This window comes from Pygocentrus nattereri, chromosome 10 (assembly GCF_015220715.1).
Source record: "Pygocentrus nattereri isolate fPygNat1 chromosome 10, fPygNat1.pri, whole genome shotgun sequence".
Classification (NCBI taxonomy): Eukaryota; Metazoa; Chordata; class Actinopteri; order Characiformes; family Serrasalmidae; genus Pygocentrus; species Pygocentrus nattereri.
The window spans coordinates 25,420,545-25,444,230 of NC_051220.1; the positions used below are offsets into that span (position 1 = coordinate 25,420,545).

The window sequence follows — 23,686 nt, forward strand, 5'->3', positions numbered from 1 at the left end:
TTAGCATGACTAAATGGTTCTTTTCATGGTGAACAGTTGCTTAAATTGATGGAAAATGTGTTACATACGGTTCTATATAGAATATTTTTAAAAAGACTTCTATATAGAACCAAAAAGGATTCTTCCATTGTTATGATGTCAGTCTTGTAAAAAAAGAAGTACTCTATTTGGTGCTATATAGAACCTTCTACAGCACATTCTCCATCAATCTGGAAAACCCTTTCATCATGCAAAGTTCCATTTACCATTTTCATACAAATAATTATTTGAGTGTTAATGGTTCTGTACAGAACCAGTATCTTTACAAAAAAAAATCTGTGTAGGTATCCTGCGTATTCAGCGAGCATGGATAAGTGTCACCTTGAATAGGCAAGATACACAACACATGGAATAATCTGCATAAAATAAATCTGAAGCAAACCCCTATTCTATAAACAAGGAAAAATGGCTGCTTTAAGCTTAGTTCAAGTTTTTGTTTACTCAGCCAAACACTGTAGATAAAAATGCTGAAATCTGCTTGATGTTTTAGGGTGTGACCTCATAGTTCAGTCAACTTTCAACTTTTTCACAAGGCTTCTTTTTCAAGTAACATAAGCTAGAAAATTTAAGCCACTGTCATAAAATCAAGATGAGGTAATTATAATACAGTCCTGTGAAAAAGTTTCAATACCCCCATCAAATAATGTTTTGATTTTCTGTGAAAATAAACTAAGGCATCCTCCAAAGTAAACCTAAGTTTGGCAAGTTCCTACAGATTTATTATTAACAAAAAAGTAAAACATACTAAATGTGCCATTATTTTTACACAGGCCACTGTATGTTTAATTTTTTCTGTATATGCTAAATAGCAAATAAACAGTAATTGTGCATTAAAATGTGCAAACGTGTGTTTTTTGTAGAGGTGTGTTAACTTGTTTTCATCTAGAAAATCAACAAAACTTGCAAATTAACCAGAGGTGTCCAAACTTTTGTATACAACAGTGTGTCTAATCCCTGTTAGAAAATAAGCAAACTCCAAAATTATTTAAGAAAAACTGTTTTTTAATCTGTTTTTTGATCATTTCTGGATGTATAGGATAGCAACAAATGTATTAACATATTGGTAAAACCTGATGCCCGGATTACACATCAAATATTTATAAATATGATTTAATGCAACCTTGATCAGTCTCAATCATCTCTAAATTAGAACAAGTACAGATTTCTGAGTGTGACTTAGTAGTAGTGTATTTCATGGTGTGTTTTGTGTAGCATTTCAAGGCTAGCTAGACAGAGTTAACCAATTAAAAGCATGACTCAGCTGTAATGCCTAAAGGCCATGTAAATTGTAATAATTTTCCCTTTGGTAACTGCTGTATTTTTGAGATTATGTAAGATTCACACTGAAACAGTTTGTTCAATGAATGCATAGTCTTTTCCCATGATCAAAGCATGAGAAATTACAAACATAACTCTTATTGCCTGTATTGCCCTGCTAGTGTTTTGTGTGCTCTATCTTTAATATCAGCCATTCTGTGAAATAAAAGGGCCTGTGTTAAATTAATTAATGCAATCATAAATGTGGAGTGCTGAAACACCTAATTACAGTAGTGAGAAAATTCATGGTGGATATCTACAGTATCAGCAGTCCTCTTCATCGCCCTCCACAAGAGGAATTTCTAGAGAAAAACAGTCAGACAACATATACATTAGACACCACAAACTCACAATACTTTGTGCATCAACAAATTGCAAGAAGAAAAGTCCTCTTACCATCTGCTATATCAATGCTGGGGCTTGTGGAGGCAGTCTCCTCCATCGAGGTGATCACGTTAGTCTTCTCAGACATGTTGTTAAGTCCTACAACATGTGAAGATGACGCATTTGTGGCCTGAAGACACTCAGATGTGTCTGAAATGCTGTCACAGGTCTCTCCCTCCCCAGTGTCCAGTGGAGCGCCATTCTGACTTTCTGTGTGCCCTGGATATGAGGGGGGATCTTGCTCCTCTGAGAGCTGTGCACTTCCTGGACCAGCAGGGGGCAGCATATGCGATGGCTGGTAATTGGTACTGCCAACTGCCTCCTCATAGGAAGGCAGGCACACAGCAACACCATCTACTACTAAAACATTTGGACCCCTGTTGTCCTCTTGCACGTCACTAAGAAAGATGTTATATATCAGTTTTTTTTATCCTACATAAACACATAGATACTGCTAATGTACCTTTATAGCTGTAACTCTAGAGTAGCCCTGCCCTGCTCACTCTTTCTCTTCTTTCAAACCTGCTCAGAATTGAAAGCAAGCAGGGAAAACACCTGTGCAGGGCAGAGCTACTCTGTGACCAAGGTAGGGAATCACTGCATTACTATACCTTGAGTTCTGGTGGGTTTTGCATTTGAAATGGAACACCTTTGCCATGATCACCACGAGTAGAGCTAACAGCACACTGGATGCCGTAAATGCCACCACTTTCCAAGTGGTCAGTAAGGAGTCCTGAAAGCCTGGATAGGTGGTCTCTGCAGGAATAAATCAAGGGTCCATTAGTTGTGGCTTCTACAAAGGATTGGCTCTCAATTCCTCTTGAACACCTAAATGGTTTTTGAATTGGGTGTATGGTTCTAAGAAAATCTTTTAAATGGTACAGGACTATTACACTATTAGGAGGTTCTTTAAACCTCTTAACACTAACATATCATTTACAAAAAGGATTCTTTAAAGTACCTATCTATTGAAAATTTCTTTAGGGAACCAAATATGTTTTTATGACATTGATCCGAAGATCTTTTTGCCATATTCCTTTTTAAGCATGTGGATGTCCTTTTCCCTGTAAAGTTTAGTGTTTTTTCCTGGTCAGAAGCATCAGATTCAAATGATCAGTTTTGTGAAATTAAACAAATGTGCTAGATTTGGAGAACACTAAACTGGAGTTGACAACTACTCATGCAATGTATTGTACTATTACTTTAAGTACAATGTTTATGCTTTAGTTCTTTGAAAAGATATTACTACACTAAGTTATATTTCCAGATCAATTACATAATCACTCTTGGATCACATATATGATAACGCCTTTTTATTTTACATCACATAACAGGACTTACCATCTTGAATGCAGTAGATCTGCATCTGAGGGAACCACTGCCCATACTGGCAGGTGATGTATTTGTAATCATCTGCTAGATGATAGCCAGGATCACAATAAAACTCTACCACAGTCCCATGGATATAGCGGTTACATGGGTGTGGATGGCATATGTAATCTCCGTGCTCCACCATTGGAGGTAATGGACATACTGTAAAGGGATGAGAATCTTAGATAAGGAAATTGATATAATGTGTTTAACTCAATATTTTTCCTATTTAACAGTGAATCAATTATTTCTGAGCATTCTGAAATAAGTACAGCAAAAATATTTATATACAAAGTATGTAAGTATATACAAATAAACCACCATAAATCTACTTATATTTGTATTTTTTGCAGCAGCAATGTCTCCAAGATATCCCAACAATATACAAAATACTACAAGCACAACTCTAGAAATTGAGTTTACTTTGTTCAGTGCTTGATTTTTTGTTCACTTGTGCAACCAGTATCTAATATTTATTCAAAATTAGGCATGGATTTAGTGATTCTGGGGCTCTAGGATAAAGATGGGAATGGGGCCCCCTGGAGGCACATTTCTGAGTTAGTTGAGATTCTCCAGCAGCCTAATAAACAATACAATTATAATAATAATAACAATAATAATAATGATAACATAATAATAATACAGTTATTATCAATCACCTTCAACGTCAAGGCACCGGGGTGGCACATCTGACCAGATGAGGTTGTACATGCATTCCAGTAATTCCGCGCCCTCTAGCTTGTAGCCAGGGTAGCACTGGTAATGTACTACTGTTCCAACGGGCACAGAAAACTCCGTCTCAGAGATGTTCATGTAACTGTGAGGAGAAATCAAAGGGCGCAGGCAGCCTGAGAACAAAAACAAACAAGATGTTTGTCAAACAGACAGAGAACTAATGTAAACTTTGTCTAACTCAATGTCACATTTTAAACTATGTTTTGCTGATTTTCATTGTTTACTGTTAATAACAATAAATCAAAGAGCCTACACGGTACAATGTTTTGCCCAGTTTTGACCCTGATTTGCCACTTGTGACAAATTTTCACAATCTGAAGTGATTTTCCAGAACTGGAGCTCAATCAGAAGTGACTGATGGTGCAGATTATCTGATAGTGTAAGACAAGAAACGAGTGTATTTTTAACCCATCGACTGAGCTCTAAAGTGACCAGAGGCCTTCCCATATTATCAAACACGTTTGATATTTATGGCTAAAAACAGTCCTGCATCCTGTAGTGTGAGAAGGTCAAAGATGTACTCAGTGAGCGATTCAAACAGCCAATCAGAGAGCTAGCAAAGTGGAGAAATGGGTGAAGAGATGTGCATGCTCACTGCCTAAACAGCAGAGAATAGAGACAAAGGAGCTGTGTGTAAAACACAGGCAAATAAAAGTCGTTATCATGTCTTTCATGTATGGATCCAGACATCAAGGCACAATTCCAAGTTATTTGCCAGTTTGTAGTGAAATATTATTCCAGCTCTCATTGTGATAAGCACACTCTGTTCTGGATAAATTTATCTTTGTGTCATGTGAAATCTGAGGAGATCTGGGAGTTTACTCATAGCTGAAACTCTTTATGTGTTATACTCACTCTTTGTCTTGTGGTCTAGTGTGAGCATCCACATGATACAAAGACAAGTGGCTTGATTCTGTGACAAGCTGACATTCAGTTTTTTATGAACCTCTACCATTTTAGAAATCTAATAAGATGTTAAACGCCATGCTCAGCCTTAGCAACACTGATTACCTTGCTGTTTCATTTTCCTGCTTTTGAGTAGGCCCTACAGTTAGGATAGAATGTATATATTTTGTTTGCTTTTAGGTTAGTTACTAGTGCAATTTTTTAATTAAAACTAAGTTTAATTTTCCTTTTTTGGCACAAGGCCTATATTTTTTGTAAAGCTATTGTTACTCTCTTGCATATATACTGCACAACTAACCATTTTAAATAATAAATAATCTCAGTCTGTCTCTTATTTTGATGTTTCAATCTTCTTTACTAAGTAACTCACTTTTTGAATGCATCACACATGGTTACAATCAGATTACATCATACCTTGACAGATAGGCTGATTGTCCCAGGTTCCATCCTCTTGGCAAACTGATTCCATGTTATCCATGTCAGGATAACGGATCTGAAATCCCTCATGACAGCTAATATCAAGGATATCCCCAGGCCTGTAGGTCTTATTAGCTACATCAGCATCCTCAATGTACGGAGGAAGACAATCTATGAAGGGAATAAGTGAGTGCAGACAATTAAATAGAAGCGCTAAACTCTGAAATGTTTAAGTAGTTTGGTTTACATCAATTACTGTGCAAAAAGAGTTATTGTAGAAGGTTACTGCATGTAGGTGTGTTAAGAGATCTAAGACACTTTTAAACTTTTTCACTAACATTACATTTTAAATTCAATTATCATACAATGACAGTCTACACAGGTTTTACACATATTAGCTCATATAACAATTTTTAATCAGTTAAGGATAAGAGCAAGAGACTTGGTTTGGTGAATGTGGCTTTGCTTAAGACTTTATTCAACAAAACTAACTTCACTCAACCCAACAGTTTTCTTCTGTAGTACTGCTGTCAAAAAACAGAAATCAATTAGATAAAACAGCTGGGGCCTTTAGCTCTGCCTCTGTGGCTGAAGAGACATCATATTACATATGTAAAGACCTAATCTCTTGTAAAAATAACTGAAATTGTTAACTAACTGACACAAGGCAATGGAGATTGAAATAAACCTTGTCAGTGCTTAGCTGTTTATGATTAGCATTTTCAGGTATTCAGTAACTAAAGAAGTAAAGCTGCACAAAACAAAAAATATTTAACCCTTTAAACCTCAACCCACACTTCAGTCCTCATTTTCATAACTACAAAACACACATTAGTATCACAGTGGTTACTGAGTACTTTATAGTAGCTACTGAACAGTAAATCTCAATACTGGTGACTGAACATAAGCCCAACGTTCAAGGGGTTAAATAATTACTAATAAAATGTTCACCCTAATTTGTTAAGGCAGAATATTACTCACTCTTGTCACCAGCAGCTAAAACTCAATCTGGTCCTGAACAGTCCCACATTATAGGATGCTTTTGAGGTTGACAAAGCAGATCAATCTTCAAAACAGCTTTCATTTACAAAGTATTGGCCATTAGTCTTTATATATAGCTCTGGCTATAAATATGAGGAGGGTTAGACGTGTAACACTGCTTACTCAGCCTGGCAAAATGATAGTGCCTTCAGTTCATTGTTCTTCAATCAAAGATTATAACTGCATGCATCATCCAGACCTTATGAAAAACAAAGAACTGAAATACAGTCAGTCAGATAGTGTCTTAACATAAAATATCCTACTTTTACTACTCAATACTGGTCCTGTAGTACATCTGTCCTACATATTTTGGTGTTTTCGTCCTCAAATACACCAACTTCATCTCAAGAAGGGCTTGTTAATTAGCTAACTGGTTTGAACATGAGTATAAACAGGGGAAACACCAAAATGTGCAGGGCTGGGTTAGCACTGCATGACAAACCACTGCCCTGGATGAATCTTCTGCTGTATATACCCACCTTCTGGAAGGCACAGTGGTTTAAGGCTTGGTCTCCAACCCACCGATCCATTTTGGAAGCGTGTGCATGTGATCTTTGCTGCTCCCTTTAGTCTGTACCCCTCTACGCAGGAGAATCTGGCCACTGAGTTCTCGAAGAACACACCGGTGACTGGGGTTCTGCGTCCATGCTCTGGAACACCTGGGTCTCTGCAAAACTGCCCTACTGGAAATTGCACACAATTGCTTCACTGAATGGTTCATGTTTTACAGCTGCTTCATGACCAAAGTTCAGACAAAAACCCAGCTTTTAGCTGAGGGTGGGCAGTATGGCAGCAGGTACAATGCTAGAGTAGAAGCTGAGGAGATATGTAGGAGTCTAAACATTTGTAGGGCTCAGCTAGTTGCAATTTGTCGTCTATGCTTCATCCTATCGTTACTGTACATAACTAAAACTCACACTACCAGACCTAACACATTTCTGAGACATGAACTGTTGTTCGAAAGTGTCTTTTACAGAGTCCAAAGCTTCTTACCTATTGTAGGGTCGGGGAAGGCGGTGACCGTCTGCTGAGGGGTGATGGTGGTGGTGAATATGATAAGGAACGGGCCGTAGACGGCAATGCGGACAAACCCAGATGTCTTAGCTTGCCTACCAGCATGGTGATACATCTTTTCATAGAGTCAAATTCATCGGGCGTCAGTGCTCTGAAATGAGGACGACGGCGAGAAGAGAAAAAGGGAGTGAAGCGTTAATGTCGTAGCCGTCCGGTGTGGTGGTTCAGCAGGCAGCTAGCATCTCCTCGCCACCGCGCAGGGGGTGATGGTGAAAACAGCGCCATGGAGAAAACACACAGCAGCGCCTCATAATCCTCCATACATTAATTCCAGTAAGAGTGGCTTAAACGGAAGGCCCAAACAGCTCGCTGCTGTCGCTCATCCTCTCCATTTAAGTCGCTCGGCGAAGAAAACTGCGTCACCTGCACGCCTGCTACCGCTGCTGCCACCGCTACCCAACTAACCTCTCTCGGCCGCTTCACTCCGAGCTCTAAAGCTCTAACCGAGGAAAAATAGCGCCGCTGCTCGCGGAGGCTTCTTCTACTTACCTCGAAGGACCATCTGCAAATCAGCTCCGTCTTCACGTCTTCCCTCTGCCCTGTTCACGTTCACTGATATTAATAAATGAGTTTTTAATGTTATCTCCTGCTGGCTTGAGCTGAAAATCGAAAACAAGGCGTTTCTCAGGTGCTAGGTGAGACCTCCTCGTGATTGTACATGCTGATTTGTACATGGTAGAGTGAAGGGCAAAGTACCATTCAGTTTACAGTGAAGTAGTAAACTACTGCGCATTTCACGCAGGGTGAGTTGTGTTTTATCAGTTGTCATTCACATGTGCAACAGACAGCCTTAAACCAAGTTCCAGGCTTAAAACCCGTGTAAAATAGCTTAGCAATGAACATGTCTATTATATTCGTGTTATAATGGTATACAGTAGTAGAATAGTATGAGTAAAAAGTGGAGCACGTCTGCTGGAAAGCATGTTTTATATAGTAATATGTGCTTATTTCAACAGTTGAGCTGGAGTTGCTTAGTATTTCATTATATGAAGTGTGGGCTTTGAAGTGATATATTACAGAAATGACAATGTAAATTTCATTTATCAAATCTTTCAACCAAATAATCATTCAAAACAAGAACTCCAAGTAAGTGAAAGGGAATTCAAACAGTCATTCAGGGTGGTTTGATAAGAAATGCTCTGTAATAGAGGAGCTTAGTGAGTCAGGATTGTTCACAGCGGTGGGAATCAGACATAGGCTAAATGCTGCATCACAGAAAGTTATTACATTCATTGATTACAAATCTGCTGAGGCATTGTTTTAGGAGTGGTTTGGTCTGTTAAAATCCATTCATGGTGGTACATGCAGGGTGTTGAAAAGCTGAATGGTAGCCAAAGTAAATTTTCATTTTCAGATTTACCACTACTGTACCATCATTAACATATAAAAACCCAGAGGACACAAGTAGTTTTAGTTGTTGTTTGAAGTGTCTGTTTAAAAAAAAACAACAGAAATAACCTGGGTCATCTGAAAATGAATCAAAATAAAAAAAATCATTTAAGATTCAGTTTATTGTCGCAACAAGTTATTTACGTTTGTCTCTTTGAATACAAAAATATGCATATATTTTCCTCTAGCTTTACAAAATATAGAGCAGTGGAGAAACCACTTTGTTAAAAATGACAGAGGATAACTTAAATGTAAACTTGTTTCACTGTAAATTAAACCTGATGCGCTGAGACAATCTCATGTTGAGAGAATCTCAGTTGTCTGAAAACAACCTTGATTACTGTGGATATTTTTCAGATGAAATATAATGTTCTACACCATATTCCAGTTTACATACCATTACAAAAAGTAGTCCTCCCCATTTACATAGCGCATGTTTTCATTCTGTCATCAAAATTTGAGGTCATGCCTTATTTATCAGGGCTGGAGTTTAGCACATTTCGTAATTGTAGAATTTGTACATTTGTAAGCACATGTCAGAGACTACCCTTCATTTCTTGAACTTCCAGTCAAAATGGACCTTTAGTACAAGTCATTTATTTATCAGCATAAATAAAAAAAAAACAACATAAAAACATATCTAACAAGAAATTAGCTTTAACAACTTGTGGCAGAGAAAGGTACAATCTTTTATTATAGATTACGGCCAGCACACAGTGTAACTAACTATGGAATCACATCAACCATTAATTTGGTCACAACTGCATCTCTCTGTGTATGTGTTTCTCCTGTCAAAGACATTCTTAAGAGAATACTATGTACAGCATCTCTGTGTGTGTGCACTTCTCTGGGCCCCAGCTTCTGGCACAATTTGTCTTTATTACAGCTTCCCTTCTTTTTGGAAGACTTTCCGCACCTCCAAAGTTCAGTCGTAGAAGTTGTTTCCATTTTCTGCTTCTCGTGATCCAAGTAATGATGTTGACGTCTGGGCTCCGGGGTGGTTGTTTTGAGAAGACCAGCCATAGACCAGCAGCTTCTTCTTTTTCTCTACTTTCTTTTCTCAGTAACAGTCTCCTGACATTTCTCAGCTACACATCCTTTCAGACCCATAGCATTCAACTGACTACTCACAGTGGAAGGATGGACAGATCTGTCTATCTTAGATCTGTTCTCAGAAATATCACCCGAAAAAAGAATAACTTGTTCTTGTTCAATATCAACACTTTGGTATAATTGAATGCAATGTTTAACTAATACACCAATAAATGTTTTCCCAGCCCATATACAGCTGTATGCAAAGGTTTAGGCACCAATGATCAAATAACATGTTTCTTCACTTATTTTACATAGAAAATAAACAAAATGTGTAACAGTGAGGTTACTTGAACTTTTGCATATGACTGTATATGCATGTATATCAATAAATGCAGCAGTGAAAAACTTAACATTAAGTAGAAATAAGAAAAGAAGGTTTAAAATACAAAAATAGACATTCCCACATACATTCGTAACTCGGTATAGCAACTTTAGACATTCAGAGATCGATCTTCAACAATCAGCAGAACGGTTGATGACTGGCGTGGTCATCGGTGCTCTGCCCCCAAGCTTAACCACGGCAGCAGACTCCTACAGTTCCTGCTGAGCGTCGTCCAGAACGGCACGGTCATCCTTCACTCCTCCCTCACGTTTCCGTTTACGCAAATAGCGTACAAGCAGTATGAGGCTGAAGAGCGCGGCCAAGATGGACACTGAAATTCCAACATATTCGCCTGGGCTGGCCACCCGCCGAGAGAGGTCATTCAGGGAAGAAGAAGCGTTGAACAAGCCTCTTGCAGTGGTTGGAGTGGTTTGCCCGTCATAAAAACCCAGTCTAAGAACACACGCATATCCATTTACAAGAGAATAGCCTTCCTCGCAAGAACATGCGTAACTTCCAATAGTGTTGAGGCAGATTTGCGCACAGTTGTGGTTGGACTCGCACTCGTTTATGTCCGCGCAATAATAAGCACCATCTTTGATGAAGCCTCGGGGACACGAGCACGTATGGGTGCCTTGCATACAATTCGCCTTGCACGTGACGTTTAAACAGTAGTACTCACAGACTTGAGGTCTTGTACGGCTCGGCCTGTGGTTCTTCGCGCAGCTGCACGTGTACCCTCTGCCCACTGGCTCGCACTGGAACTCACACGGAGCCTGACTGCAGCCGTTCTTATCTAAGATTATGACTTTTTCCGCCGAGCAGGTTGCGTCCCAGCGAACTCCGTCGCATAAGAATCCGTCGAGTTTGTCCGCGCATGATCTTTCTGTGAAGTTCTTACCTCTGGAAACCGACAGGCACATTTGCTTACACATGCCCGTGTCGATGGCATTACTTAAACAGGAGTCTTCTGTTGTCAGTCCGCTCCAGAAGTCTCCGCTCGTGTTAATGAGCAGAGTCTCGATGGCTTCGTTGGCGCGTGAAGACCCAGCTCGCAGTAATTCACCTCCCAGTTCTCTGCATTCGTCCCGGGCGCTTTGGAAGTCCGCCGGTGCTTCGTGGATGCTCGCGCACGCTTTCAAATCTGCCGTGCACGCGCAGCTCAGTGACCGTGCCTCATGGAGGAGAATTAAAAGGAGGAACAGGACGGTCTGTCCACAGGAGTCCATTCTTAACAGCCTGAACGCTCACCGTATGGAAAGCGTATGGCGGTCTGTCCTCACGTGCGAAGCAAGCTGCTTTAGCGTCCCGAACTCTGCACCCTGCCTCTAATAAAACATCGCTTCTGAGAGATGGAAGAGGAAAGCGAGGAAGGAAGCCCCTCCTATGGGGTCATTGTGGCATTTCTGTGTTATTAGCCATTCCCCAGAGGACACGCACGGTTCTGTACACTCTAAAAAGTGATGTTTTAAATAATAACAAACTTACTACTGTTACCTGTTTTAATTCTTTTTCTGATTTAACACTTTCTGAATTAAAAGTGACATAATGTGCTACCCATAAATGGGAATAGAAATATTTCAACACTTTTTGTGTTAAGAGTAACTTAAAATGTGCGTCTCGAACTAAACACACTGATGTGTCCAGTTAGGGGCAGAATGTGTTGTTGGTTTTTTTAACACATCTGATTTAAGAGTGTAGTCAGTGTCGCTGCTTTAGACAGTCTAGACTAGATCTTCTGGAATGCTTGTCTCGCCAGCCTTGAACACAATAAGGGTTGAAACTTTTATTACATTTGCTATATTCCCATGTGGTCACTTTTAAGTCTTTAACTGTAGGAGCCACGTGTTCTCCAGCTTTGCTTTAGAAGCTGGTATACCTTTTACAGTCCACCCATTTTTAGCACCTCAGCTATACTCAAAAGTCAGTCATCTGACTGAGTCTGTGCTCTGTGTAAGCTGTGACAGCCTCTTTCATGGGTAACCGAGTTTGAATGAAACAGCAGGTGCTACTGGATGTTTATATATGTTTTATAGTTTTCTTTTTTCAATAAAAAATAAGCTATATTAGACAGTAAAAAGTTTTCCTAGTGGGAAAAACATACAGTAATACAATTAATACATATAGTACAAGACAACATAAGTAAGTAAGGGGTTATACTATGGCATTTATACCTTTTTGATAACTTATTTATTTATTTCTTTTTCTTTATAAGAGCGTGGGATGGTTCTTCAAAGGTTTCTTTCAATAGATGGGGTTTTTAACAAAGAGGTTTTTTTAGAATGTAGGTACACCTAGACTTTCCAGGAAGGGCTGTTTAGTCAGTGACGCCAGTGACTTTTGAGCTTTCAGGATTAGGCTGAATGACTCAGGATATGAGCAATTCCGGGAGGAGGACAGGTATTCAAAGCTGTAATGTCCTGCTACTTAGCTCTTCTCATCAATTGGCTATGTTTAGATGCAAAGATTTTTGCCAATCCGATTATACATTCCGACTACAGATTCAGACTGAGGTGTTTATATACACACTCTATTCAACGATCTGATGGGAAATCTTTATTTACATGCTCACCGTATGGAAAGCGAATGGTGGTCACTCCTCACATGCAAAGTAAGGTGCTTGAGCATCCAAAACTCTGCCTCTAATAAAACATCACTTCTGAGAGAAGGAAGAGGAAAGTGAGGACGGAAGCCCCTCCTAAGGGCTCATTATGGCATTTCTGTGTTATTAGCCATTCCTCAGAGGACTCAGGAGTGACACATACAGTTCTGTACACTTTAAAAAGTGATGTGTTAAATAATAACAAACTTGCTATTGTTACCTGTTTTAATTTTTTTTTTATTTAACGCATTCTGAGTTAAAAGTAACATATAATGTATTACCTGTAAACAGGCATAGAAATATTTCAACACTTTTTGTGTTAAGAGTAACTCAAAATGTGTGTCTCAAACTAAGCACACTGATGTGTCCAGTTAGAGACAGAATGTGTTGTTTTTTTAACACGTTTTGTCTCTAGGAAGTTGTGGTAGCCGCTCATAATAGCAAGGCAATATAATGAGCCAAGTTGAAAATGTAATAAAAGTTACATTTGGTGGCCTGCCATTAGAGCAGAGATTAGAGATTAAAAGTTTGGGACAAACCAGCCGGAGGATTTCAGTCTGGAAAGGACATAAACTGCTTCTTCGATCCAGAGAAGTTCAAGAGAAAAACACGGCTAACTGTGAGTGCAGCTAAAAACACTCTTCTGCTTTCCTTGCCTGCTGTTTTATGCACTTGCTATGCTATCACTTGACTTCATTCATGGACTGGTGGACTTTGAGAGAAAGGTTTATGATGAGTTTGCCAAGATGAAAGATCATTGTGCATCTTTTCATTTCAAGCAGTGAACATCACTGGTGAGTTGTTTTGCATTATTACAAGGTATGTTATTCCTAAGGTATATGTACAAAGTTGTAATGTCCTGCTATTTTAGGTCTTCTCATTATTGAGCACACATAAAAACATAGCTTTAAATGTATGCATTCTACTTAAATATCTTAGCTGTCCTAAGAAAAACTCTAAATCCAAATCTCCAAAATGGCAGCTTTACAGGACAAGGCAAAACATTTTTATTTGGAATATAAGTTGATATCCATCCATCCATCCATCCATCCATCCATCCATCCATCCATCCATCCATCCATCCATTTTTGAATTTTGAAACATTTCTATTGGTCCCATCATCACCAATGTTTCACACAATGCAAAGGGCAGCTGATTATTTCAAATTATGCCAGAAATGGACAAAATGGGGATTTTTTTTGGAAGTGACACTATTTACATTAACAACAGTACACTAAGACCTACTGTGTTTTAAAAACATGACATTAAAGCAATTATGAAAGAATCCACTGGCAAATGCCCACAGAAAAAAACACTCCTTGCCATCAACCAACTGAAATCTGAGTACGAAGGTGGTGCCCAGTTGTGTAGATTACCACTTAATTTCAAGTTCAACACTGTTTAATATAGAGCAGATAAAACGGATAAAGTGGCCATTCTGGTGTGATGAGTATAAAATTGCATTGGGTTATGATACTCGAAAAGAATATTTAGACTGCAGGTTGATTTAAACTAAACATTCTAGTGCAATTACTATTATAATTACTATTAGCTTTGGTTTTATCCACAATCATTTGAACAATTTTTGTTGTATTGTGCTACAGTGGCCTTTAAACAAAATAACATTATGGCCACAAAAAGATAGGTTTTTGAATAAATATCATCAGGGTGATTTGTTCTGCTGTCAGGTGGGACAGTGATTTTTTGGTACTAGCCTAGCTGTGATGCAGAATCTTTCTGCCACAGTGTGACAGGATGTCTTAATCCTGCTTCTGGCAATCTTTGCAGGCTGTATAGATTCAACATAGATTCATCCAGCTCATCAACTTATTATGGAGCCATCAGGTGTGTTGGAGCAGGAAGTATTGAAACTTTTCAGTGCTGTGAATCACCAGAAACTTCACATTTATGCAATTTCCACTTACCCCAGATGTAGTAACTCAGCTGAGACAGGTTTGCTATTGTCGAAATTTTGCTTTGTTATTTTAGCACTGGAGCTATGAGGCCATCAGTGCTAACAAACAGAAGTCAACAGTCACCTGAATCTTTTCTGTAAATGCATCTTCAAAACATCTCTCAACCCACTGAAATCACATCCAGGTCTCCATTGAGGTAAATAGGTCAATATATCCCTCCATCCATCCATTTTCTAAGCCGCTTCTTCGTCAGGGTCACAGGGGGGTGCTGGAGCCTACGGAAGGCAGGATACACCCTGGACAGGTCGCCAGTCCATCACAGGGCAGACAGACAGACACAGACAGTCACTCCCACACTCACACCTAGGGGCAATTTAGTATGTCCAATTGGCCTGACTGCATGTCTTTGGACTGTGGGAGGAAACTGGAGAACCCGGAGGAAACCCATGCAGACACATGCAAACTCCACACAGAGAGGACCCTGGTCGCCCGGCTGGGGAATTGAACCCAGGCCCTCCTTGCTGTGAGGCCACAGCGCTACCCACCACGACACCTACATAGGTCAATATAGTTCCTTATAAAACAACATGTTGTTTCAATTGTCAGTTTAAAACAAAAATATTTATGGGCATAGGCAATGTGCAGAGTTAAAATTGATTTAACCATCAAGCTAATGATAGATAGTTGATAGATAGATAATAGTTTTGGTAAACACATTATTACATAGGTTTCCTGATGACATGACCTTGTTGAACTGGGGTTTTTTAGGGATGCACATTGCAATGTAAAATCTAAATCATATCAGTACCAGCAGGCATGTCCTGAAAAAATATTGTCTTCAGACAGATGTTTAGAATTGCTTCATATTTCAAACCAGGCTTTAATGTGAATATTTATTATACTCCAGAGTGTAGAATGCTTAGGGGACAATGTATCAGTGCACAAAATTATATTTTATTTATTCATGTAATGCATTTGTTAAAGCTAATCCAGGTGGACATAGTCCCAGTTTATACTTTTATAAATGTTAAAGGACTATTTTACTGAATTTGTTCAAATTGCAAAAAAAACCTTAGATATTAACAATATATATATATATATATATATATATATATATATATATATATATATATATATATATATATATATATGTGTGTGTGTGTGTGTGTGTGTGTGTGTGTGTGTGTGTGTGTTTGTGTGTGTGTGTGTGTGTGTGTGTTTAAAATGTTTTTTTGTTCTTTTTAAGTTGAAATATTTAGATGTGTAAAATGTTTTTTTTTAACTTTTACATTTTGACTAGAAAAACAGTATTTAAAAACAGTCTCACAGAAGTCCATAGGCAGACGCATATTTTAGCCATGCCTGTGTATTTTATAGCAGGAAGTGAGACTGCACCATTGTACTCCATGGCCACATGGTGAGCAATTAAATCCAATTGTTCTGGAGTGAATGTGTCCCAAATTAATACCATTTTGAACTTAATATATATGTCCCTTGGATGCCATTTGAAAAAAAAAAACAATATCTATAGTGAAAATATGCTGTTTGAGAAAACTAAAACAATGTCCTTTTCCTTTAAGACCAACAATTCAAGTGAGGAACTGAAGACTTATTGGTAATGTAAAAAAGATTTACTTACATCAGTAGTCAAATATATAACATTATCACAACAATAACATTAATGATAAAATTATAATGACACCCATCAGAATCAAACAACAGTGGAGTTTTTGCTGGGTTACAGGAATTCACATTAACATCAACCTGGTAGTCTTAAAAATAAAGGGTTTAAAACAGGTTCTCTGAAGCAATGCCATAGAACAACCACTTTTGGTCCCTTTAATGGCCCTTCAATAGATGTTTCCAGTCATTTTTTACATTAAGATGTGTGTGAAAACTTTATTAAAGAACTCCACATACTGCAAGGTTAACAGCACTAAATCGTACATCCAGGCCCAGAACCATTGGGAACCTTGCGTTTTAGAGTGTTAAATGGGAATTCCACTTTTTCAACAGTTCCACATAATTTAGTCGTTGAGATGTAAACGAAGTCTTTGGTGTGAAATGTTTCATTTTTGAGAAGTTCCCGAGTCAGAAGTATTCACAGTGGTGGTAATAGGAACTAGACATCCAAAGCATTTAATGCCTCTAAATTATTCCTCTTAGACAGTTATTACACAAAATAATAATGAATATGTTTCCAGATGCCATTGTTTTACAATAAACTTTTGAGATTCATTCACGGTGCAGAAGTTCATGCAGGTTGTTGTAAGGCAAAATAGTTCTCAAAGGAAAGGGGTGTTTTAAGATTTTCAATTACTTTCCTATTATCAACATTACATTCTCTTAAGAAAGAAGGTTCTTCAAGGGTCCTTCAGTAAAGAAAATGGTTCTACGTCGCACCAGTCTGCCATCGTTAGGATGTTGAGCTTGTAACAACAGAAGAACCTTTGTGGTGCCATACAGAACTCTATTCAAAAACACATCTTCCATCAGTCTGAAGAACCATTTCATCATGCAAATAACAGTGAATCATGAATCTGTGAATTTCTCTACAACGAATCATGAATCAGTGAATCACGTCAAACCACTCTGAATGACTTGTGCTGAATTATGGAAAAATCGTTGGGATTCCCCTTTAAGGAACTCAGCGCGGTTGAGTGTCTGGCTGAGCCTGGAAGCCGGAGGAGACCCAGCAGTAACTGTCCGCGGTGGCGCTTTTCTTCTTCGCGGCTTTGCGCGCGCGATTACAGCGAAGGACGGCGACGACAGTCGTGAGCGCGACTAGAAGCAGCAGAGGAATAACTGAGCCCAGCACCCACACCAGCACCGGCGACCTGGCCGAGCTCTCCATGCGCTCAGTGCCCGCTGACGCAGTACTGCTGTCCTCGCTGCTGAACAGTGGAGTGACCGTGATAGCCGCGGTTGACCGATCAAGTGCGTCATTTGAAGCTGTAGTGTGAGGGCTCGCTACGATGACCTGGACGCAGCTGATGCCGTTTTCAGACAGTCGGAAGTTCTCGCGACAAGAGCACTTGTAGCTGCCCTCCGTGTTCGTGCAGATATCCTCACACGGCCGGCTGACACACTCATCCACATCCACGCACTCCCCACTCTCTGCCTGCCGGAACCCCGCAGAGCAGTAGCACGAGAACGAGCCCTGCGAATTGAGGCACCCGGCGGGCTCTCTGCACGCGCTCTCCGCGCACTCGTCGATATCATGGCACGCGCCTGTGTCGTCCTTTCTGAACCCTTTCTTACACTCGCACTCGTAACTGCCCGGCTTGTTGCGGCACGTGTGGCCGCCGCAAACGCCCTGTTCACATTCATCCTCATCCACGCAACCAAACCAATTCTGCGCGAGCCGATAGCCTTTTCTGCACTTGCACGCGAAACTGGCTTCCTCGACCACGCACTCGTGCTCGCAGGGCGCGTTCTGGCACGCGTTCTTCGGAATGCACGTGAACTCGTCCTTGCCCAAGTGGTAGCCCTCCTTGCATGCGCAGCGAACGTCTCCAGCTCGGTCCTCCGAGCACACGTGGCTGCAGCCTCCGTTTTGGAACGCGCAACTGCGCTCGCCCGACTCGCAGAAAGGTTTCGCAGGGTACCAAGCGAAGCCCCCTCCCGCGGCTGCGTCGGTGCAGAATGAGTAATGCTTCTCCCCGGAGCTCGCGCAGCTGATGTCGGCGTGCGTGGAGTGGGGCAGCCTGTTCACGCTCTGGTTTAGAGGGACGTTCGAGAAATGGACAGTGTACGTGACCTCCCCGGGTCCCGCGAGTGTTAGCGGCTTGCACATGCCTTTGAACTGGAAGCGACAGGCGTAGAGCGCGCCCACCTTGCACGAGCCATCTATCCAGCGGAGGCGCTCAGAGCCGGCCGCGGCAGCTTGCAGCGACACGCACCGCTCCTCCGTGCACGTGCTATGCGGCTGGCGGCCCCAGTTAGTGAACGTGCCCGAGTCCGCCGTGTCCGGCACCCAGTGGAAACCGCGCAAAGGCTCTCCGTTCAGCACGCAGTTGCTCCTATTGAGCTTCAGGCCGATCCACAGCCTCTCTTCGCCGCTCGTGAACAGCCCAGCATCGTTGGCCAGCTCGAGCACGATCCTTACGTCCTCCGCCTCCTTCTCGTCTTTCATCGTAAGCAGGTAGCCGCCGTTTTTGTAGCAGACCGTGTAAGCGGCCTCGAACGGCGTCCTCTTGTCGTGCAGGGTGTAGCAGGCTCGCTCCGTGCACCAGATGGCCGCCTGGCCCGCCGCCTGCCACGCCGCCACAAGCGCGGAGAGCGCGAGGAGCAGCGCGCGCATCGTCCCGAACGCCCTTTCTCCTTTCGTCCTTTTTTCTCCGTCTAGCTATATAGATACAGAAACTATCAGTTCATCTTCTCAGTCTGAGCTGAGAAAATTCTTCTCAACTCTATAATCCAACAGGACAGTTTGTTCAAGCAGTCACTTCGCCTGGAACAAACAGTCGCATCCTGTTTGGTAGAGAAACCTAAGCGGGAACAAGAATTAGCGGCGGGCTTCTTGGTCTCTGCCTCAGAGTTCCTGTATTGACGCAAAAAAAAATCAACAAACAATTGTCCAGACCACCCTGTTTGGACTCCTGTGGCGGACGTCGCAGCCTATGGCTGTAGAAAACAAACGAGGGGGCGAGAGAATGCCCCCCCCCGTATACTGCAGCTGCAATCAGTTTACCTGAATGTAAAAATAACCAAGAAGTTTTGTCTTAGAGTGCACAAACAAATCCCTTTGAATTAATCTTATTCAACACTGAACGCCTACAATTAGAATGAATAAATAAATAAGGAAGCCTCTATAAAAATATCCTGCAATATATGTAATGCTTGTTATTAGTATAGACGCTGAACTGCCAGTAATATATCATTCAATACATAGTTCATGCCATATATAGGATCATGCCACCATATTGTCTCTGTTGAAACAAACCATTTAATATTTTTTACATAATTGGAAAGTTCTTTACATTGTGTGAATTTTTTTTATGATGAAAGGCCCAATGGAATCAAATTTAATTATGTGAACTTAAAGGAAAGGACATTTTTGCCTTCTCCTATAAAGATGTAATTTTGGAGAAAGAATTTTTTTGGACAGCAATGAAACATTTATATCATATTTATTGTTATATTATGTGGTTGGTGTATTGTAGTGGTTAACACCTCTGCCTTCTATGCTGTAGACTGGGGTCCAATCCCCCACCTGGGTAAGCACCCTACACTATACCAATAAGAGTCCTTGGGCAAGATTCCTAACACTACCTCACCTACTTGTGTAAAATGATCAAATTGTAAGTCGCTCTGGATAAGAGCGTCAGCCAAATGCCATTAATGTAAATGTAAATATTATGAGGCGAGATGTATATTCTATACACTCTCAGAAATTAAGGTACAAAACTGTCACTGGGGCAGTACCCCTCCTGTCACTGAGGTGGTCCCCTCAGGGATACATCTCAGTACCTTTAGCCAGGGAACGTAACTGTACCATAATCCATTGCAAGAATATTTTCTAAGTTGTATTGAATCCACACACCCCGTCTCGTTTTCAGCCTTTTTATTTTATTGTTCCGGTTTAAAACATTAAGTTATGAAAAGCTTACAAATATAGACTTTTCACCTGGGAAGAACTTATTTAAAGTACAAAATTGGACCTTTAAACCACTGTTGTAGCTTTAAGGATATATTTACATTGTTTGTACCTTGATTAATGAAAATGTACCAATCATTGTTCATGTTCTTGTCATCTTTAGCCCCTGACTTGACCTTTGCATTGTTTTTACTGCCTGCTGGCTGCAGATAAATCTGGCTGGACTTCATATCCTGTGTTTGTAAAGTGAGGCAGGCCTATCTTGTGATTTCAATGGCAGGAAACGGCCTAAGAGGCCCAGACGCTGTATAATAAACGCACTACCCTCACTGCAGTAGAGCTTCCTCACATTTTAACCGTGGTATGATCTTTCCCACCATTTTTTATAATATAAGAGAGAGCTTTGTGAATGCATAGTGTGGAAACAAAGAAGTAAGTATGAATAGACTGTCTGGAGAAGTGGGACATTATTTTTAACTTCTTGCAGTATGTTGGCTTGGTTTGTTAAGGATATATGTGGAGAGGAGCTTTCTTGTGGTCTTTTTCAAAGATATACATGTTCACTGCTGCAGAAACCCCCAAAGCCATGCAGCCCATTTAGATTATACACATGCAATTACTATGATTATACACAGCATTACTGATCATTAACAGTTTTCAACCTTAGCACTCTAAGGAAACATGTGGCTAATGTAAAAGAGGTCATATCCTCCACCCTTCCTGCCCTCTATATCCACCTTTTCCTCAAAACGCTGCAGTTATTCCGTGTGCTCCATACTGCCACACAGCAGAGCAGGCTGTGAGTGCTCTAATGCAAAATGTTAGTCTGCACAAACGTGTTTGCATACCGAACTAATGTGTATAACTTGTCACATCTCATTTATTACCATACTACTTATAGATAACATTTTACTTACATAAATAGGACACATTTGCAGCAATTACAAGAAAATCAAAGAACTGTTAAACTGAAAAATGCTTATTAGCTGTACTATTATTATCATTGCTAAAGAAGATGTTTCAACTGGTCATGCGCTACTACTCTAATGAAAGAATAGATCTTCTGTCTACTTAAGGTTGAGTTTGAAAAAAATACAGTGCAGTAATGAAACTGAATGGTGTTTGTCGTGTAAAAGAATGAATTACAGTAGACAGCAGATTTATACACCCCTCTAGTGGTGTTGCACAAAGAACCAATATAAGGGACATCTTATCAGCTAAAGATTACTGTAAATACATCCTGATCCTCATTCATTTGATCTAGTTCCACTTCCATCTACACCCTTAAAAAGGGTTTCATCAAAGGTTCTTTAGTAAAGATAACAGAATCTTTTTTTTCACCTCTATAAACTGCTGCCATCTTACTCAGTTATGAGCCAGTATTATTCAGTAATCTTAATCTCTTAAACCAGGGGTTATATATAAAACATTTGAGGGAACATTGTGAATACATAAACATTTTTTTTGCATGGTTAAATGTTTCTTTGCTATGGGCAAAAACCTGCTGTATATGGTTCTTCATGGTTCTAAAAGGTTCTATATTGCACCTAAGCAATTCTGCTGTTTGTTACAAGTAATAGAACCATTTTTTTTTACAATATATAACCCACTTTCCCGAAGGTTTCTTATTCAGTTCTCAAATTATAAAAGGGGGTTTCCTAAATAAGGACAGTTATGTCTCACTAACCTCAAACACCGTAAAACAATCCTAGCACATCTGTGATTGTTTTATATTCTTGCATCTTGGTAAAGGGGGAGACACAGGACAGTCCATGATTTCTGCAGAAGTGCTCTGTATTAGCACCAGCAGAAAAGACCCATGAATATGTGTTCACTTAAAGGGAGTCTCTAACACCTGCTATCCCGCTCTAACTGTCCCACAGCCCTACACATCTTTGCATCAGGTCTATCACTGGTGACTAAACTGATCTGGATGTTGGTCACATACAGTCCGTCTGATGTTGCTTTCTCAGTGTCTGTGAGCATGCCTGGTTGTAGTAGAGATTTTGATGAGCCCACGTTGACAAGAGTGAAGAGCTGTCTGCCATTTATACTGTACTTGACCAAAGGTCCTCCCAGCTAATTTCCCATTCCCTGCTGGCTAAAGTTTGCTGTGTTGTCTGCCACAGTGCCCTTCTTTCTGCTTAGGGACGGCGCGGCATGTATAAAATGCTGAAAGACAGCAGGTGTGTTCATTAACAGAAATGGCGTGACAAGGTACATGTGGTGGCCCAAGGGGCTTATGAATGCTGTCTTCCACTCATCAACCTGCCACACTCTAATGAGATTATATGCACTGTTCATGTTCTGCTTAGTATAGACTTGCCACAGTGCCTCAAAGACTCATAAGCAGCAGGGGGTAGTGGTTCTTGACTGTTGTTTTGTTGAGGCCCTGGTAATCTATGCAGGAATGTAGGCTGCCATCCTTCTTTCCCATAAAGAAAAACCCTGTTACAGCTAGTGAGGAAGCAGCATTTAGTCTTTTTGCTTACTGAAGACCGCCAACACATTATCATAGTCAGCCAGAACTTGAGAGAAATTGGTGTTGAGCGATGGAAATTTGATCTATTTGGAGAATATAGTGGGTCTCTTGATGCAGGACCCTCTACAATGGGGGCCCCAATGGAGTCAGCCCATCAAGGTGTGGATTGTGACATTATAAGCAGAGGAATCCCAAAGTCCCCTTCAGCTTGAGGGCTTAAAAAGGCAAGAAAGAAATCTGCTCCATGTGCTGGTGAGAGGCTGGGTCTGCTGAGTGTCCAGTCCCACACCTAGCCCTAACAGCATGGGCTGTTCCGAATACACAGGGGGACCCACAGAAAAAGAGGATGGGACACTGCATTAAGGGCACACAGTGTTATTCTATGCATGGGGATCAACCACTCCTATGCCGTCTAAGTGGTCAAATGTATGGTGCATCGCAGCCAGAAACAAGTGTGAAGAGGTGCATGTAACAGGCTCATTTTCCCAGATAAGGGGCCCAATCGGTGAGTAGCAAGATGATGTAAGCGAATGTGGAGCATTCCATGGGGAACCCCAAAGGCTGCTGCTTAAATGCAAGCACACATTGAAGGAGAAACCACCTAGGTCACCATCATACCACTCAGGAGCAAGCAAAAAGGGCTCTACTCATGGGCTTGAGGCAACGGGTTGAGGGGGCTTGGTAAGATGGGCCAGAGTGGGATGGTTTGGTCTGTTGGGTCTCTGCAAGGGCTTCTTCCTTCTGCAAGGGAATAGAACTGCCAATCTCTTAGTTGAAAGACCCGCATGCAAGCCAGCACGCCACTGATGAGGAGCTCTCTTCCTCCCTCTGGTGGCTGGGGGTGGCCTAGCAGGTGGCCAAGATGTTACATCTTGATCAAATATGGTACAAAAGGCATGGAAATATTTGTAAAGATCTGACGTTATTTTGAACTGATAAATAATTTATATATGTGATAGAAAAGTGAAGATTAAAAACAGTTAAATTCAATAAATTA

General features: G+C 40.6%; 2 protein-coding genes across 2 annotated transcripts; both read right to left on the bottom strand.

Moving 5' to 3' along the window:
- Positions 1–1,018: 1,018 nt before the first annotated feature.
- susd4 (sushi domain containing 4) lies at positions 1,019–7,978 on the bottom strand. Its single transcript, XM_017711859.2, has 9 exons — positions 7,774–7,978; positions 7,204–7,375; positions 6,690–6,893; positions 5,167–5,340; positions 3,771–3,959; positions 3,082–3,273; positions 2,352–2,496; positions 1,753–2,138; positions 1,019–1,658 (listed from the first exon to the last, which is right to left on the bottom strand). Exons 2-9 carry the CDS (start codon positions 7,337–7,339, stop codon positions 1,621–1,623), a joined length of 1,464 nt encoding a protein of 487 aa, XP_017567348.1. The 5' UTR covers positions 7,340–7,375; positions 7,774–7,978; the 3' UTR covers positions 1,019–1,620.
- An 8,242-nt stretch (positions 7,979–16,220) lies between these two features.
- On the bottom strand, positions 16,221–19,198 carry LOC108435793 (complement component C1q receptor). The gene has a single exon (XM_017711861.2). It carries the CDS (start codon positions 18,909–18,911, stop codon positions 17,256–17,258), a length of 1,656 nt encoding a protein of 551 aa, XP_017567350.1. The 5' UTR covers positions 18,912–19,198; the 3' UTR covers positions 16,221–17,255.
- Between the last annotated feature and the right edge of the window lie 4,488 nt (positions 19,199–23,686).